Below are 17,266 nucleotides of genomic sequence, written 5' to 3' on the forward strand. Positions count from 1 at the left end.
AGAACGGCTCTCTCTTAAGTAACGTAGTTTTTTTTTAGAAAGAAGTAATTTTCCATGAATTTGATTTCGAGACCTCAGATTTAGAACTTGAGGTCTCGAAATCAAGCATCAGAAGAGCACACAACTTTGTGTGACAATGGTGTTTTTTTTCTTTCATTATTATCTCGCAACTTCGATGACCGGTTGAGCTAGTGAAATTTTCACAGGTTTGTTATTTTATGCATATGTTGAGCTACAGCAAGTGAGCAGACTGCTCTTTGACAATTACCAATAGTGTCCACTGTCTTTAAGATGAGATACACCTATATACATTTAGAGCTATCAAGTGGGGGCAAAAGTTATATAATAGTCTATAGCAGAAATTTTGTGGAAACTTGGGCGGCAACCTTCTCAGAATGTAATATGCATCGATGGGTAACCGACTTAGACAAGTTTAATTTGGGTTTAGGCTCAAAGAGTTCAAGTGTTTGGACATTTTGGTTGTACTTTGAAATTAAAGATGATTGTTTCTTTGGTTGAGTGTATGCTTGAGGAATGCCGAAGCTACGCCCTCTAATTATTTGGCGCATGGATGATGATGACAGCAAACTCTTGGTGTGGTTGCCTTTGTCTGGACCTTTAATACTCTATGGTTGGTTAGTCATTAGTGTAATAATCAATAGGTATATCCCAAACTCTGCGGTTAAGGGGAGACACACCTATACATGCGATGAGTTTATTTGACTACCTTTATTTGGAACTGGCCTTCACAGTGGGGCTAAATGATATTATATAAAAAAAATTGGGATGAAATATTGAAATAAATAACATGGAAATTTGTTCATGTTTATTATTTCAATATTCCATCAAATATTTCATAAATATATTAGTGTTTAGCATTTTAGGCATTGCGTGGTGAGGTATCAATACATATTTGATTTGCGGTAACACCATGTGTGTATCTACTTGCCAGCTAGAGGTTGCTCTTAGAGAATTGCAGCAGTATCAACATACGTCAGTGATTAATAAATTAAATTCACGTTTGAAAAAAAAACACAACTGGCAAAATAATTCCACAAAAACAACAATAACAAAATCACCAACAAAACAGCAACATAAACAACTCCTTGTACGAAGCTCAATAATCCAGCACAACGTAGACAGGTTGAGCAAGCCGTCAAGTGTTGCTCGCAAGACGGCCCGCCTTCCATGTCATCTCCCACTGCTCCCCCGTTCGCCCGCCGTTCATCTATCCATCACATCGGCCAACCAACACGACACACACGACCAAGACACTCGTACCCGTATTATATCGCCTCAACTCCCGCATAATTTATGCGTCTTGGGAGACCATGCTGCTAATTTCGGCAGACTATGTAATGTTCCGTAGGCAGCTAAATTTAGTCTCACTGTGCACACGGCGTGTTACTATTATAATAGCATTCCATTAATTATGCTAATGAGTTCTTCGAATGCCAGGTGCGCATAAGCAATGGGTTATAATGTGGAATAAATTATCTTCAGAGTTTAGAAATATGGCTTCTTCAAGATGTATGCTGACAAATATTTATTTCTCCTTTATTGGTTTGCTTCACCTTAGATTATTTTCAAACTAAAATCTAAAAAGTATTTTTATTTTCTGTTTAAACGGATCTTTGATAGGCCTACTGAGTTTACACCAAGATTTTGAAATTACCAAAATTCAACAACAAATAGTTTTCTTTGTTGTTAGAAAAATGGAAATATATAAATAAATTTATTCAACAATAACACAGGAACATAAAAATATAATCACAAAATGCTATATTTTATATATTATAATATCATATCAATTTTCGGAGGGGTAGGCCTATATGAGTTTCATTTTATTTACTATCATTCATTTTTAAGAGTCAAGTTTATCGGTAAAATAATGTTCAAGATTTACCTTGAAAATAAAAACACTGGTTGATCGAATATTCGAAGTTTTCGAATATTTTATTTATTAATAATTTCTATTTGTGATGGACAGAAAAAAATCAAGGAGAAAATTAATACATAATATCTTGATATCAATATTTTTTATTATTTTTTTATTTTTGTTATTGCAACCCGACTTTATGGACATTTATTTGTAGCTGTATCTAAAAAGCAACCTGGGCATTTTTTGCTCAAATCAAAAGATTGCTCAAATTTAGCTTTTATTTGTTATATTTTTTTAATCCCAAAGATTGCAATTTTTGCATAATACCACAGGTCCTTCTGATTGGTAAGCACATTGCAACTAACTCTATTTTATTTTTAAACTAATTTTTAACATGTGACAGATTTCCACACATCGGTTTTTATGATTTCTGCAAACAGTATCGATTTTTCCCGAAGCTGTGAAAAAAAATGCGACGGGTAAAACGAACGCTTAGAATACTGGCCTTGATTATAATGTATTCAATTGAGAGATTTGCATTGCCATACTGCACGTTGTTATGGTATGCATATAACGCCTGGCACAGCAACAACACAAATCAACAAGGACTCCTATTGGTCAGAGTCATTGACGTCACAATGGCCTTTGTGACGCACATCTGAATATTTACTAACAGTACAGCGCCTAGCAACTGCTCACAAAAGCATCAAGACGATTTATTCATGACATGTTGATTTCTAGAAGTTTCCTTTACCCTCTAATACTGTCAAAATAAGGCTTTTTCAACCCTAAGAGTAATGAAAATTTGGTTTTTAATCCAAGCAAAGCAAAGATAGGAAACAGGTCACCATTCAGTCCCGGAAATAAAGGCATAGCTGGTATATTGTAACCCGCTATTGGAGAACAAGAAACCGTTTTTTTTATTAATGACATCATGGTCATCGCTATTAATAGATGTGCCTGACTGCGACTGCGCAGCATTAGCTATGGGCAAATAGCGTTGTACTGCTGTAAGTACAAAATGTATATAACCAGAGCCTTTGTAGGGAATATCCCATAACCGTTCTCAGTTGTGAGTCATCGCTAGTGGAAGCCCCGATCTCACAGATTCCGAAAGAAATCGAAGCTTTCCGAGCCCGAACCGAGTATACTACCCATTCACGAGATATACACTTGTATTCTACTACTACAGAAGCATCTCAACTGGAGCTCAGGAGATTTTGGACTAAAGTGCTAGCCTTCGGTGATTGCCACCTGACCATACCTACGTGCTAGCTGTATACCCCCTTCACATCAAGGGTTATGTACCCTAACGTTACTGTAGCATCGAGCGACGTAACCAGCCTGATGAAGAATCTAAATGATGTCCTCACTACGATGTCTACAGGCATCATGCAAGGAGACGGTGAGGTAAGAAACAATGATACATCTCATGGAATCTCCATCTCATATAGCCCCATCAGTAGTAGTGCCATTACGCTGGACTCACGAAGCAGAGGGAGTCCAGCGTTTGGCACTAATTGGTGGGGCTACATCTCATGGAGGAAGAACATCTTCCTTCATGATAAAGGGGCTTTAGGTATCCCTTTACTTGCATCACTGTTATTAATAGTAAGATGACTTACACCTCGAATGCATCCACTGTGTATATCTATCAATCAATCACCAATCTCGGGTCGTCGACCCTGAGTTTCTGGAAAAGGGGAAGCTAGGCTTGAGCCTTAAGCAGGACATTAATGTCACACTCTTCCAACAGAATCATGTTAGATTCTCCACTTACTGGATACAGGCTCCACACGTGACTTTTTTTTGCGCAACTCTTTACAAAAAAAATGCTCATCTTCGGGTTAGTCAAAGTCATGCGCCTTCCGACCCGGATAGAAGGCATATCCCGTTTGGGATTAAGTCAATTTAGTCTCAGGTTGAAGAGGGGCCCCTCTCCAATTAGTTTGTGTTCTGGGTTGAAAAGTTTTGCGGCTTGGCGCTTTCAAAGCATTTTGGCACAGGACCCCACCGAGTGCGTGTTATAACCCTGGACAACTGTTGTTAAACTTTTGCGGTCGCATTGCTGGGATTTCAATTTTGGGGCAAGTTTCACTTTTTGTTTCAAATTAATTGTTGGGACTCGGGCAGTCAGTCAGTATGTACCCGACATCGGCCAAACTTGTTAAAGTTGAAGCGGTAAGTTGATTTCTACTCAACCAACTTCAAAAAATTTCTTCTTTTTGTTTAACCGACTCGCATCCAGTTCTCCTCTTGTCAATGAATTTGTGATAATAAATTGTGTGTTTTGTTTATTTTGATTCAGGATTACACAGCATCTGATGATATCATGGACATTTCAAGCTATGCCCCACCACCAATGACCAGCTCACCCCACCCGATGAGCACACACCAACATGCCATCCCAACCTCAGTGATCACACCAACTTCACTGACGAGTGGATGGTTGCCCCATCTCAACAACAACATCCACGGGGGTAACTTTGTCCCACCAACGGTGTCTTCGAACTCTCACTCCCCCGTCGCTAACAGGATCCAAAACTCAAGGAATGTCCACCCGGGAAGGGGGATGGTTGTCAGAACGGCTGCCGACTTGGACATGCTCAGGATGTCCCCTTCCACTTCAAGGAGACGAATCAGAGATGAGGAGGTAATGTATTTTCTTTCATTTCATTGTTATAAAAAAATCTATATTTTTTGGAAAAAGATTCGTATCCTACCACCATTTTGTCATTCATTGTGAAATCAGTTGGTATCTAATTTACTAAAATTCGATTTTTTTTTTGTTTTTTGAGTCAAAAAGTTGTTAAAAGTGGTGGCAGGATACGAAAATCTTTTTCAATATTTGTGATGAGGATTGCAGTGTGGTTTAGATAGGATATCAGAATATTGAGAAAAGGAAGTGGACAGCAAAGTTTTGAACACTTCCGCCCGGAAGAAGGGCACACCATTGTTTTGTGTTGTTAGCCTTTTTTCGGCACACACTTCTTTTGTATGTCGGCCTTCCTCATTCGTCGGTTTCCGGTTAACAAAGTCAAATCCTATAAGTGGTTTCCAGGAATTTGAGTTGACTCTTGGTTTTAAGGTTTAAAAAAGGGGGGAGAATGGGTGTATGCGTGGGCGGAATGGCCCCATATGAAACGCCTCAAAACTGACACTTCCATTTTATTGTTAAGTCATCGTGATATATAGAGGGCAATGTGTAATTAGATCGGAGGCCATTTTCTTGGAAACATACCATTCGTTCTCTTTACACCGTGTAGTCAACGATGCCTTGGTATTTCGCAAAGACACAAGTCACAACATGCTAAAGGTTTTTTTAAACTGCTTTAATATAAACGGAAGCCATTTCTCCTCTGGAGTTAAGCCAAACTTTATTAAAACCTTCCTTGCGATGAATCACGTTCAAATCCAGGGTTCCTTTATGGGTTCAGAAATCTCTCTGATAGAATTTTCTAAAGTGATGACTTGATTTTGAGGAGGAAATACTTAATCAGAAAATGTGGACAGCTTGGCGGTAAAGTAGTAACGAATAATCATAGCGTCTACTACAACTCAATGGGTTGTAGCATGGCTTTAGCAAATCCTTGCTCTATGGTTTTTAGAAAAAAAGTGAAAAAAACACCCAGAGGCCAACTATAAAACCCCATTGTTCAAAATGCCGATTTTACGCAGGACAATAGCGGCTTAAGTTTCAGCAAGGCTGAATGGCTTTAGTGTTTTGGTGTACACAAGGCATCAGTTGTATTCAGGGAAAACAAGTTCTGGTAAAAACAAACTGGAATCCTTCAGTGGACTATGGCCAGGGTCAATATTGGGTGAAGATTTACGCTGGTACACACATTACATAGGGCTCTGTACGTAGTGCCTCCTTGGTTCTAGCTCTATGGTTGCACGTATTCAAAATGTTGTCTGTTGTTAGCCTTTGCGTACACTTTAATCTCATTTCACGATAACAAAATACAACTGCGTCAGAAATGTACAGGGTTGATGTATATCTCTACAGACTGTACACGACTGAAGGTCAAACTATCGTATTGTGACCATGTTGACATACAGGGGTTATACTGGTTGCAACCAGCATTGTTGGGTTTAGTGCATGCTGTGAATAGAGGGCTAGAATTTCCACATCATTATACACGCACAGAGACAGAGAGCGCATACGTGGAATTTCTGCATTGGAAACTCGCGTTATATCATCATGGAGGTATAATAGTCTAGTATTTGATGTGTAGCTTAAGAAGGAATATTGCCTCCAAGAAAGACTGTATTCTTGCCTTAAACATAATACAGTTCTGGCGAAATTGACAAACAACACCGTGGCTCATTTGTAACGTAAAGTATATGGTGACGGTTTGGTATGTCGACAGAACGCCCATTGACCGAGCACAGATGGTGTGTACGCATAGTGCATAGCGTATGCTACGGTGTGGGGTTAGAGTCGTGGATATTGCTCTCAAAATGGCCGCCGTTTAATCTTGACTGCATAATTAATGTTTTGTATCCCTTTGTTCTCCTTTTTTGAACGTGCAGTTGCCGCCAGATGAGAGAGACAAAAGACGTGTACGTCGTGAGAGAAACAAGTTAGCAGCTGCTAAATGCCGCCAGAGACGTGTGGACCATACCAATACACTGATTGGGGTAAGTACAGTGTTACATTATGGGTGGGTTACAAAACAACAACAGCACGAACCTTTATTTTGCACGAAATCATTACGACTGTGATGATTTTGGTTTGATAATGAAGTATTTGAAAGAAACGCCAGGATTGTTTATTTGGATAACCCGGACATGATTTTTTTAGCATAAGAACATGTTATCTTTGTTTAAAATATACATAAAAATTGATATTTCTTTGGTGTAAGCAAGTACAGTTGGTTGTCTTTGAAGAAAAGTGTGTAAATTCATTAGTTGTGTCAAACATGATCATAAACGAGCCGAATTTAGTGAGGAACTCAAGGCATTTAAGTTCATCTTCAAATGGGGATTTACATTTATTTTATGAGCATATTTTAATGTATTTTTTACCAATTTTGATTTCAGGAAACCGAAGATTGGGAGGAAAAGAACGCCACTTTGGAGCAAGAAATCTCAAAACTGCACCAACAGAAAGAACAACTGGAGTTCATACTGGAAGCCCATAAGGCCATGTGCCGACAGAACAAAGCCAACAAACAGACTGCCACCACCTCCACAGCAACATCAACTTGCAGTTTGGAAACCCCTACAAATGAAGTGGTCACGCCCACCAGCGTCTTCAATTACTCCGTGGCGAATGGGATGCAAAATGGCGAGTCGGGCGAAGCCATGAGCTGTGGGAGGGAAGCGATTAAATCAGAGAGCAGCGGTAGTGACATTTCGAGTCCGGATTCAAACAGGACTCTTATTCAACTGTGAGAAGATGGAACCGTGACAATTAGAGACTTTTTTTATTTAAAGGCAGACAGCAGACTATACATTTCGTTATGAGGAATATTTGTAATTTTGCTCAGAAAACCTGTAAAAAACGCTGTGATATTGCAAAAGAGGAAAATATTCATGATGTTATCATTATTAGGCAAGTGTATTCAGGAGGAAGTAGAAACAACTTCCATTTGAAAACGGAATCATGATATACTTAGTGTCATTCTTGAATTTAGCATCGGATTGAAGTGCTAAAAAATACTGAGAGCTCTAGCCAAAGTGCTAAAATACACGAAGCTAAAGCCTAAAGTGTTAAAATACACATAGCTAAAGCCAAAGTGCTAAAATGCTCAGAGCTATAGCCTAAAGTGCTGAAATACATAGAGCTAAAGCCTTGAGTGCTAAAATACACAGAACTAAATCCTAAGTGCTAAAATACTCAGAGAAAAGGCTAAAGTGCTTTTACACTTATACAATACTCAGAGCCAGACCAACACAATATCATGATCGTAAAGCTATCAACTCTAAAGAAGTAATTCGTTGTACCAAATTAAATGTAATAATATTTAACTTATTGACAAATGAATGTCACAGCATTGCCTTCATATTTCATTCCAGAACGAACTAAACAAGTAGAATGGTGTTACAAAGTGTAATAACAGAAACCATATAAGGTTTCTAGTCGAACTAAATAAATATAGGTGCAATAATATTTATAATAATTGATGACTAAACTTATTTGTTGGAAGCAGAAGTATCCCTCTGTGGAATTTTCTCAAAAAACACAAAAACACCAGTGCCAGTATCATACGACCATTATTTTTTTCTTACTTAAGCCTATTTCAACATTTGTTAGTGTATATGTTTATAATTATCTAAGACTGCATGGTAATGTTAATACCAAGGTTTGCAGATGACAATTCGCAACAAGTTACTGGGTTACATTTTGCTAAAATGCCATCAATCTATGCGAGAACCATTCATTTCTCTAAGCCGTCGAAATGCTTGGTTTTCCCCACGCATTGTTTCGGATTGACACGGTGAGGTAATAATGGTCCTCGGACTTGGTCAATGTGAGTCAGACTTCAACGTCTTACTCATCGGCAGAGAACAAGAAAGTTTATTTGCGGGGACACTTTCACCGACCTGGGGAAAAGTGATGTTAGATTCTCAGTAATTAATCTGACCTTTAAAGAATAATGTTGAGTCATCCTTCTTCAACACAATTGCATTCAGACTAGCGAGTGAGAAAAGTTTTTATTTTTAGAACGAGAAATTATTCTGACTGAATTTCTGTCATGCTGCTCAATTCTTTCTCTACATGTAAAGCCATCGAAGGCCTTGGATTTTTATCATCATCGTTTTTTATTATAATCATTTGATAATCGTTACAAAAAACCACAACACACACACTGAAATATTGCAGAATTGCCTTACTTGTTTTGCCGAATCAAGGCAGGTTTTGGCTCTTGAAAAACCATGGGGGGATTTGTTATTAGCTTCGTAATGTTTGCCGTTTTGGGGGTAATTTTTCAACACTTTATAATGCCAAGTTTGTACATTACAATGTCTCATACCACTGCCAACTTTACGACTGTTTTATGTGTATTTTTTAATTTGTTCGTTTCATATTTTTCGATTACGATAAATTATTTTTTCATAAAAAACAAACGTGACGCCTCTGCGTGGCGTCCAAGAAGTTACGTCATCAAAGATATTTATTTATATTTATTTATTTTGTAAATACCGTTAAAGTGTCCATGCATTTGTTGATTCGCATTTTGAGTGGATTTCATGTTTTATTCGTTAAGTAATACATGTATATGTCAAATGTAGAATGATAAAATGAAGAAAATCAAAACTCGAGTAGTATTCGTACCAATTGTGATTGTGTCTGTCGAAACGTAGCATTGTGGACATCGTGTCTTTGTGAAGTCACTAATAACTCATTGTTTCAATGTTAAGTGTTTCGTTTTACTACAAACTTGTATCAAAGCCTATGCATTGTTCACTAAGATTTTTACCACTGCCAGAAATACCTGTACCATTATTCTCTATCAAGAAGAAAAGAAAAAAAAAAAACATGTATAAAACAATGAGAAAAACCACTGACATATTTCAAATACCAATGTAATTTTGCTCATTTTGAAATAATGTAACAAAAGAATCTGAGGTTGAAACATTGTAGGGTATCGTTTAATAAGCCATTATACAGTTGATGTTTTAAAGGTTTTTTCTTTCTTTTTTGGAAATAAATACCCGCAAAATTGCGGAGAATGAATGAAAAGTATGTGAGGAATTTTGTGATATCATTTGATTATTTTGTTGCGTAATATTTTTTTCTGGGAATTTGTGTTCAAGTAATGAAATACTTGACCCATTATTGGTATCGCGTTCATTATCACGTGCTGTACGTGTCAAACACATGGTGGTACCTTTAAAAACGTGGTGGTGACGACATACACATGGTGGTACCTTTAAAAACGTGGTGGTGACGACATACCAGCAGAATAAATTGACCTTATTTTTACTACCTCGTTAAGTAAGTCATACTTGAATCAAACGATGGGGGCCGATTCTATTTTTCTGCTTCACCGTAAGCAAACAAATTGGTGCTTACGGAGGGAATTCCGCGCTTACGTCAAGCGCATTTCACTTTAGCAGGGATTTGTTTTTTTAGTTAGCGTGCGTATTCCACGTAACTGGCTGTCTACGCTTACATTACCTGCACACCCGTAGATGTAGATGCAGACAAGTAGATCGCATAGCAGTAATTGAAGTTCGATTTTCACTGCAAGGCAAATGGGTAGAAACTATCAATATTGTACAATATGAAGGCATGGAGTAAAACGAACAGTAAAGTAGAAATTCCCTGCTTCCGTAAGCGCCGATTTTCGGCTTACGGTAAGCAGAACCGTGACATTGGGCACAGGTGTAATAGTGGGGTTCATTACAGTAAGAAGCCAGTTTCTCTTGACAAAAGAACGGGCGTTGTCCGTCGGGCATTTGGTGCTCGATTCCGCCGCGTAACTGTGTCTTCATTTATTTTACTGTGGGTGGGCGCGGGGGGGGGGGGGGAGTATTTCGTGTATACAAGAGGGAAATAGTGTGCACATTATGTCAGATACCCTCTGTCAGATATCAAGGCATTGTAGATCGTGTGTAATGCGGGGGTAAGTACCGAAAGGAAACCCGTCTTAACAATAGAACATTTCGGGCGTGGTGAGGCATGTTGGTGCTATATTATGGGGGCATGGTGGTATACTTCCACACACTGTCTGCATTTACTTCGTTGGGGGATATAAAAGGAACAGAGTGGGTGAACTTTTAAGGGGACACCCTCTATCCGATCAGGCATTGTAGATCGTGTGTAATGTTGGGGGTATTTAGCGAAATGAAACTAGTCTTAACAATAAAACTTTTCGGGCGTGGTGAGACATTTGGTGCTCGAAATGGATGCATGGTGGTACCCCCCGTGTGTCTTCAATGACTTCACTTTTCTGGGAATCTCATTAATTATTTTGAGGCTATTTAAGGATACTTTTGTTCAAGAGGAAAAGAGTGGGGACATTTTAGGTTTTTTTTTTGTTTTTTTTTGGGGGGGGGGACATCCTTTGCTTGTCTAGATTCATACAAAATTGGGTTTCGTTTTAGCTGCGGTATTTTTGCAGTCAATTTCGTTTTTTCGTGTACGATTTCGTTCTTCCATTCTGGTTAATTTTATTTTTAGTCATTCTATTTCACTTATAGGCACTTAAGAATAAATGTTCACGATTCTTCAGTTGAACTTCGAAACAAATATAGGTAGTATAACAAGCAACAGCGGTCATTTTGAAAACACTTTGATATAAACTCATACTCTACATAATATGTTTGTTTTTTTTTAATTCAGGGGCCGGGAGTCTACAATGCACTCTTTCTCGTGTCATACTCTGACGTTGTCCCAATTCCATGCTCGTATCATCAAATTCTACAAGTCCCCAAAATAATTCCCCTTTCTGACATGAACATAATTAAAAGAGAAACTCAATATCAACAGAAAAAGCAAAATAATGATTCTTCAATTCTCCAAATCAACAAGTTTGTTTCAATATTGCAGTGTCCTTAACAGTGTTTTAGCATTAGTATTGAATCAGGCGAAATAGGGAAAGACAAAGCTCAGGGCGGGGGCGGGGGGCGGGGAGCGGTGCACCGGCAACCACCGCGGTGGTTGCCAGTGACATCGGGGTGCTCTAACTGATCTTCCCAACTTTATAATGAAGGATAGACAAGAATGGGCAAATCTCAACATGATTCCGACCTCAGTCAACTAGAGAGAAAGAGAGAGATTGAAACCGACAAAGTGCATTCGGGACATATTGAATTGAGTGCATGTTTTAGCCTTGAACTTGACATTGAGTGTGGGCTGAGCGTCAAGGTCGCCTAGTGGTGGGTGGTTATATAGGTATCTACGGCATGCCCGTACTGGGTGTCCAATTCACTGGGTCTATGACCGTGGGTGGACTCAGTGCCGTAGTGGGCGCACCCCGGGGCGAAGGTAAATACCCCGGTAGGAGTGGGTGGGGTTTTGTTGGTGTGTTTTGTATCCCTATTATGTTCCATTGTTGGAAGCCCAGCTGTTGGGCTCAAGGTGATGTGGTGGGCGGGTAGCGAGTCATATTATGATACCACCGGTGCCGTGGAGTGATTTCACGGGGAGCTAGGTTCCTGCTAAACTTGATTCAAGTCCCGTTCTCGTGCGAGAGGTCCTGAAGCATATCCGCCCGTCAAAATGTAGCGAATGTGGTCCCGGTTTGGGGAGTTTTTTAATGATAAGGCGATGGATGGGACTGAAAATAAACAGGATTTGGACTTGAGTCAAGTCTAGGTTCCTACCCTGCTAGGATTTCCAGAAAAAAGGGAACAGTGTTTGAACATGGAAGTAATTCCTACCTCCATGGTTGAAGGAGAGGAAGAGGCGATTACCTTGATTAGGGATGTAGGAGCACTTCCTATGGTAGTCATAGGGTATTTTCGAAAGCACGGCTCAGGTTTGAGCCTGACTGCAGCTTGGGCTCTTTCCGCCTGTTTGAATCCAAAGGAAAACCTAAGCCACAGACAGGCTCAAACGACCACAGTTTGCCTTGCCATGCCCGCAAGGACTTATGAGGACGTACAAAGAAACAAGTTGCGTTCTTAGTTGGTTGGGCGGGGCAAAGAAATTGATTTAGGGGGGTTACTCTAAGATTTTTGAGCAACGTACAAGACAAACACATACCATGGACCTACGTACATTATACTGCAAAATAAACAGTCTTAATTAATCACCATACATGTTATTCTCAAAACAGTGTTTTGAAACTGACCAGACTTGCTATGTGGCCAGAAAAAATCCAATGGGTTCTTTTTCTATCGATATTTTGAGGGGTTGGGTAAGGCTACAAATGAAAGATGCTTTCATATATCAGTTCCAGTGTTAGATGGTGATGCGTCAGATCAGGTAACCTAGTTTATCCAAGAACATTTCCCCAAATAATGACTTCATGATGCTATGACGAATACTTCACTGTGGGCAAAGAGGCTGACTTCATCAGCTAAAATCCATTATTTTACAGGCGAGCAAAAAAACACTACATCGTTCTCAACTCATTGACCTGCATTTTGTGTGTAGAGATTGAGTCTTAGTGTATTTTAAACCGATGACGTTATGTACGGTTGCCCCTCTTCAGACACCCATTGACTGAGTCATGGACAAGTTCACTGACTTTTACTTTGCCAACGGTAGATGGCGCTGTTGAATATTATCACAAAGCGATGTGTAATTGAAAAACTTGTCGTACGTTAATATAATGGGTGCGTTCGTTTAGCTTCCCTGGGTCGACCTCGGTCTGGCCCGGTACGTTCGAATAGCTTCGACGGGGCTCACCTTGGTTAGACTGGGCCCCTGTCTGATATCATCTGATACGTGCAGTGACATAGATGCCCAAATAAGCACTGCTCTCAAGTCCGCAATGGAATTTGACTGCGTATCTATGTGAAATGATCGAGGTCAGAGGTCAAACTACACGCCGAATTTCCTTTTTTTAAAGGCCGGAGTCGCATGCAATTATGTCCTCTATGCAATACTATCCGGAGGATAGTATTGCATATGCAATAATGTTCGCCGGACGGTTTTGCATATGCAATCGTGTCCGCCCGGACGCTGCTGCATAATGCAATTGTGTCCGCCCGGACACATTTGCATATGCAGTTGTGTCCACCCCCGTGCAAAACCGTCCTTGCAGTAAATTAAACGCCCTTTTTTACAAGCTTAGTGCATGTCGAATGACATGGGAAATGTTCCGCCCGTGTGGTATTCACTGCAACCATAAAATACGTGAATATTATTCATGCTGAATATAATTTGTTGGTTCAGTGCATTCACGAGCACATACACTACACGTACAGTTATGTGCCTGTCCGCCGGACGGTTTTTGCATAGCCCCGGACACGATTGCAATGCAAAAGTTTCCGGAGCGGACAGTATTGCATGGCGGACACAATTGCATCTGACACCGGTCTCTGGCGTTATTCACGAGCCTCGAAGAATGACGTCTGACGTTCAGGCTACACCTGGGTCAGCCCCCAGTGCCCTGCATGTGGAGTGGGTCACTTGGGGGTGACCTGAGGTGCATACCGTCACCACGAGAGGGCGAGTGTGATCGTTCGTTTAGCTCTTGTCATGGGCTCACCCGAGTGAGTACAGACCCAGGGAAGCTAAACGAACGCACCCATTGCATTGTGTTCCAATGTGTTCTCAAAATCTCTGGAAGAGTTTAGGAAGTACAAGAGGATGGGGTGTGTTACAGTGGGTGCTTTCGTTTAGCTTCCCTGGGTCGACCCCGGTGTGTTTCAAATGTATACTCCTCCCCAGAGAGAAGAAACATGTGCCAATTAATTTGTGACTTGGTGTGTGTTTAAAATGTGTTAATAATTATTGTGTGCTTGTAACCCCAGTTTAGAGGATTAGGTACTTCAGTACAAGAGGAAAATATATACATGTAGTGTTAAAGTGTCAAAGTGTTTCCATTTTGTGGAACTTTGTAAAGTATTTAGTTTTTGTCGCGCGGAATTCTTTAGTCTTTTCAGTTTGCGGATAGTTGGTCAGGCAGCCCGTGGTCCGTTTTAAGTTGTGTTGTGCTCCGCGTAGTAAAAGTTCGTTTATTGTTCTGGGGGGTCGAGGTTCAGAGAATTCCATATTTGGTCATGATATTTGGTTTGGGTTTTGTGAATGGGCACATTATGAACATGGTATGGGGACATTTTGAGGGGAGGGGACTGCATGGTACCTCCCCCCCGGGCATAAAATCATTAAGTACGAGTGACCAATTGCGTTTACTTTGTTACTGACCCTTCATGACCTCATTCCTACCCCCCCCCCCTCTCTCTCCCTCTCTTCAATTTTGCCTCAGTGACAAAAACCTACAGTACAGTGTCAAAGCTACAAATAAGGTGTTGGGCGCTTGAAAGACACAGGGTTGTTCATGGACTAGTTGGGATCTGTGGGTGTGATGTCGAGTGTGCTCCTCGACTGACAATCTTAAAGAAGGGCCTACGTAAAAATGGGCACATTTGTTACCCTGGCTCTATCATTTTCAAAGGTATACGTCTCCCTATGTGCTGATTTGTGGCATGGTGTATGTACCCCCTACCTATTGTTTTCAGTTGTGTTCATTGTACGTGTGCTTACAATTTCAGTTGTAGGTACTTCAACAGGAATCTGTTAAAGTATGGGAACATTTCGAGGGTTAGGGGTCTGGCACCCTCTCCCCCATCCCGGGCATAATTCGAAAAGCATCGAGTACATGACCGGTTGCTTCGTTACGTGACCCCTTCTTGTATAACGGCACTCCCCCTCCCTCTCTCTTTCGTAGCCTATTAAATAGACTAATTTTTTTTTAAATACAATTTTGCACCAAGTGACAAAACCTACAAACCTACAGTTAATTGTCAAAGCCTACCGTCAACTAAAAGCGGCCGCTGCTCTCTACACGGCACCGGTTGTTTTGTCAGAGCAGCAATTTGTTAAGAGCGCCCTCTAACGTTGCGAATGACACAGCTCATTGTGCTATGCATTAACAAAGCAGCGATGCGTCACCCGATACCCTAACAATGACGTCATGCATCTATTCTAAGCAACGCCTACCTTTGAATGGGTTTGTCGTGGGTTCTGATTCACCCCTTATATAAATCATTATCAGGGAAAAATGAGTCACAAGATTTCAAAGGCAACCTTTTTAAAGGAAAGTTTTCATAACTGTCGCTTTTAATTCTATGTCCCGCAATTATTGCAACCGCTTGTTATCAAACAATTATAAAAGCTTACCTATGGAAAAGATGATGAAATGTTTGGAAAAACCAAACTTTCTCAATTTCAGACGAATCGACCACCAGCAACCTTTTATTACTTCTCAATACAAATTCTTTCCGATACAACTCATACCATGACTGCATTTTCTTTTTAATAAAATAGAAAGTAATTGTCTACTGCACTTTTTAATTGCAGTGATTCCGAAGGAAAAAAAAAACGAAGGGTTTTACAATGCACTAGATAAATGATAAAAATAATTATACTGGCCTACCTCTGGTTTAAAAAATAAACCGAACCTTTCAAACAATCTGTGAAACTTTATGAAACTTTATTTAGTTGGAATCCACTTCTAGTCAACTTGTCTTTGTTCAACCCGACATCATTTAAAATTTACCCGGTCAGTTATAATGAAAGAGTAGGGGTTAACTCTGGTGTGTCTGGTCCAGGAAGCACCAATGTTTACAGGTTTCCTCAGGCTTGTAAGCTAAGCTAGTGATTAATTCAGTTATGAGGCATCCTTAGTTTTCATTACCAGAAATATATAATAATAAGTTAAGGGGAAAATTGCATGTTCAATCATTCTCCCATGAAAAATAAAAGAATTCATATTACAAGAGAGTCCACTGAGTTTGACACAGTTTCTATACTGACATACACTTCTACTGGGGTCGAGCTACTATTATATGACACGCTACCCCGGTGTCCATATATAGCCCCATTCGGTGTGACTTCGACAGCGCAGTCTGCACCCAAGGCCAACAGTCTACTTTGGCCAATGTTTGTAAACAAAAGTCGAGGTGGAGTGGATTCGAAACATCTCAAAATAAACTGTGACGTCATCTCACTCCTTTTCTCCGGTCACAACATTATTTTATACATCAGTTCGAAATTGAACTATCCCTCTAAACCGGGATCCTATTATTTATGTCTAACCATTTGTACCTAAAGAAACTTTGGGAGCAGCCTCATCAGTGTGACGTCATAAAAACTTGATGAACGATCAGCTGTCTTTGAATCATTCAACAATGACAATATTTTATCATTTTCAGAGTATTGTGTTTTTGTCTTGCCCTCCTGGTCTTGTGTTCCTATGTTTTCCTATGTTGTAGTTTTAGTTTTTTTTAAACTCACTAGACACATTGGTAATTGTCACAGACCAGTCTTCTCACTTGGTGTATCTCAACATAATATGTACAAAATAACAAACCTGTGAAAATTTGAACTGAATATTATTGATCGTCGAAGTTGTGAGATAATAACGGAAGAAAAAACACCATTGGCGCACAGGTTGTGTGCCTTCATGCTTGATTTTGAGACCTCACGCGTGAGGTCTCGAAATCAATTTTTAAAAAATTACTGAGAAATTTCTCCTTTCTCAAATACTATACTTCCGAGGGAGCCCAGCCGCATCTCGCAATGGTTCATACTATCAACATCTGTCCATTGCTCGTTACCGAATAAGTTTTTATGCTAACAATTATTTTGAGTAACTACCGAAAGTGTCCAGTGCCCTGAAGTGGCCTCAAAGATACTGGTCGAGGATATAACGCAATGTTATAGGCATATCTGGTCATTATAAAATGCATAAATAAAAACTTGTTATTATTATCTGCACTATCGTATCAGCCAACTAGCTGTGTCATCGTTGT

The 17,266-nt window shown here is 39.9% G+C and overlaps 1 protein-coding gene across 2 annotated transcripts; it reads left to right on the plus strand.

Annotated features, from left to right (window-relative positions):
- Positions 1–2,916: 2,916 nt before the first annotated feature.
- LOC139942236 (protein c-Fos-like) lies at positions 2,917–9,578 on the plus strand. Of its 2 annotated transcripts, none has more exons than XM_071939027.1 (4): positions 2,917–3,292; positions 4,191–4,535; positions 6,419–6,526; positions 6,929–9,578. In XM_071939027.1, the coding sequence occupies exons 1-4, from the start codon at positions 3,185–3,187 to the stop codon at positions 7,280–7,282; spliced, it is 915 nt and encodes a 304-aa protein (XP_071795128.1). In that variant the 5' UTR covers positions 2,917–3,184; the 3' UTR covers positions 7,283–9,578. The 2 variants fall into 2 exon arrangements, with proteins under 2 accessions (XP_071795128.1, XP_071795135.1); XM_071939034.1 differs by lacking the exon at positions 2,917–3,292 and adding an exon at positions 3,579–4,063.
- Positions 9,579–17,266: the final 7,688 nt, after the last annotated feature.

This window comes from Asterias amurensis, chromosome 1 (genome assembly GCF_032118995.1).
Source record: "Asterias amurensis chromosome 1, ASM3211899v1".
NCBI classification, from domain to species: domain Eukaryota; kingdom Metazoa; phylum Echinodermata; class Asteroidea; order Forcipulatida; family Asteriidae; genus Asterias; species Asterias amurensis.

Excerpts from the sequence above, each read along its gene's own strand:
- LOC139942236 (XM_071939027.1), top strand. The coding sequence starts at position 3,185 with ATGTACCCTAACGTTACTGTAGCATCGAGCGACGTAACCAGCCTGATG. Across the intron at positions 3,293-4,190 it reads TCATGCAAGGAGACGGTGAG|GATTACACAGCATCTGATGA; the intron begins GTAAGAAACAAT and ends ATTTTGATTCAG. Across the intron at positions 4,536-6,418 it reads GACGAATCAGAGATGAGGAG|TTGCCGCCAGATGAGAGAGA; the intron begins GTAATGTATTTT and ends TTGAACGTGCAG.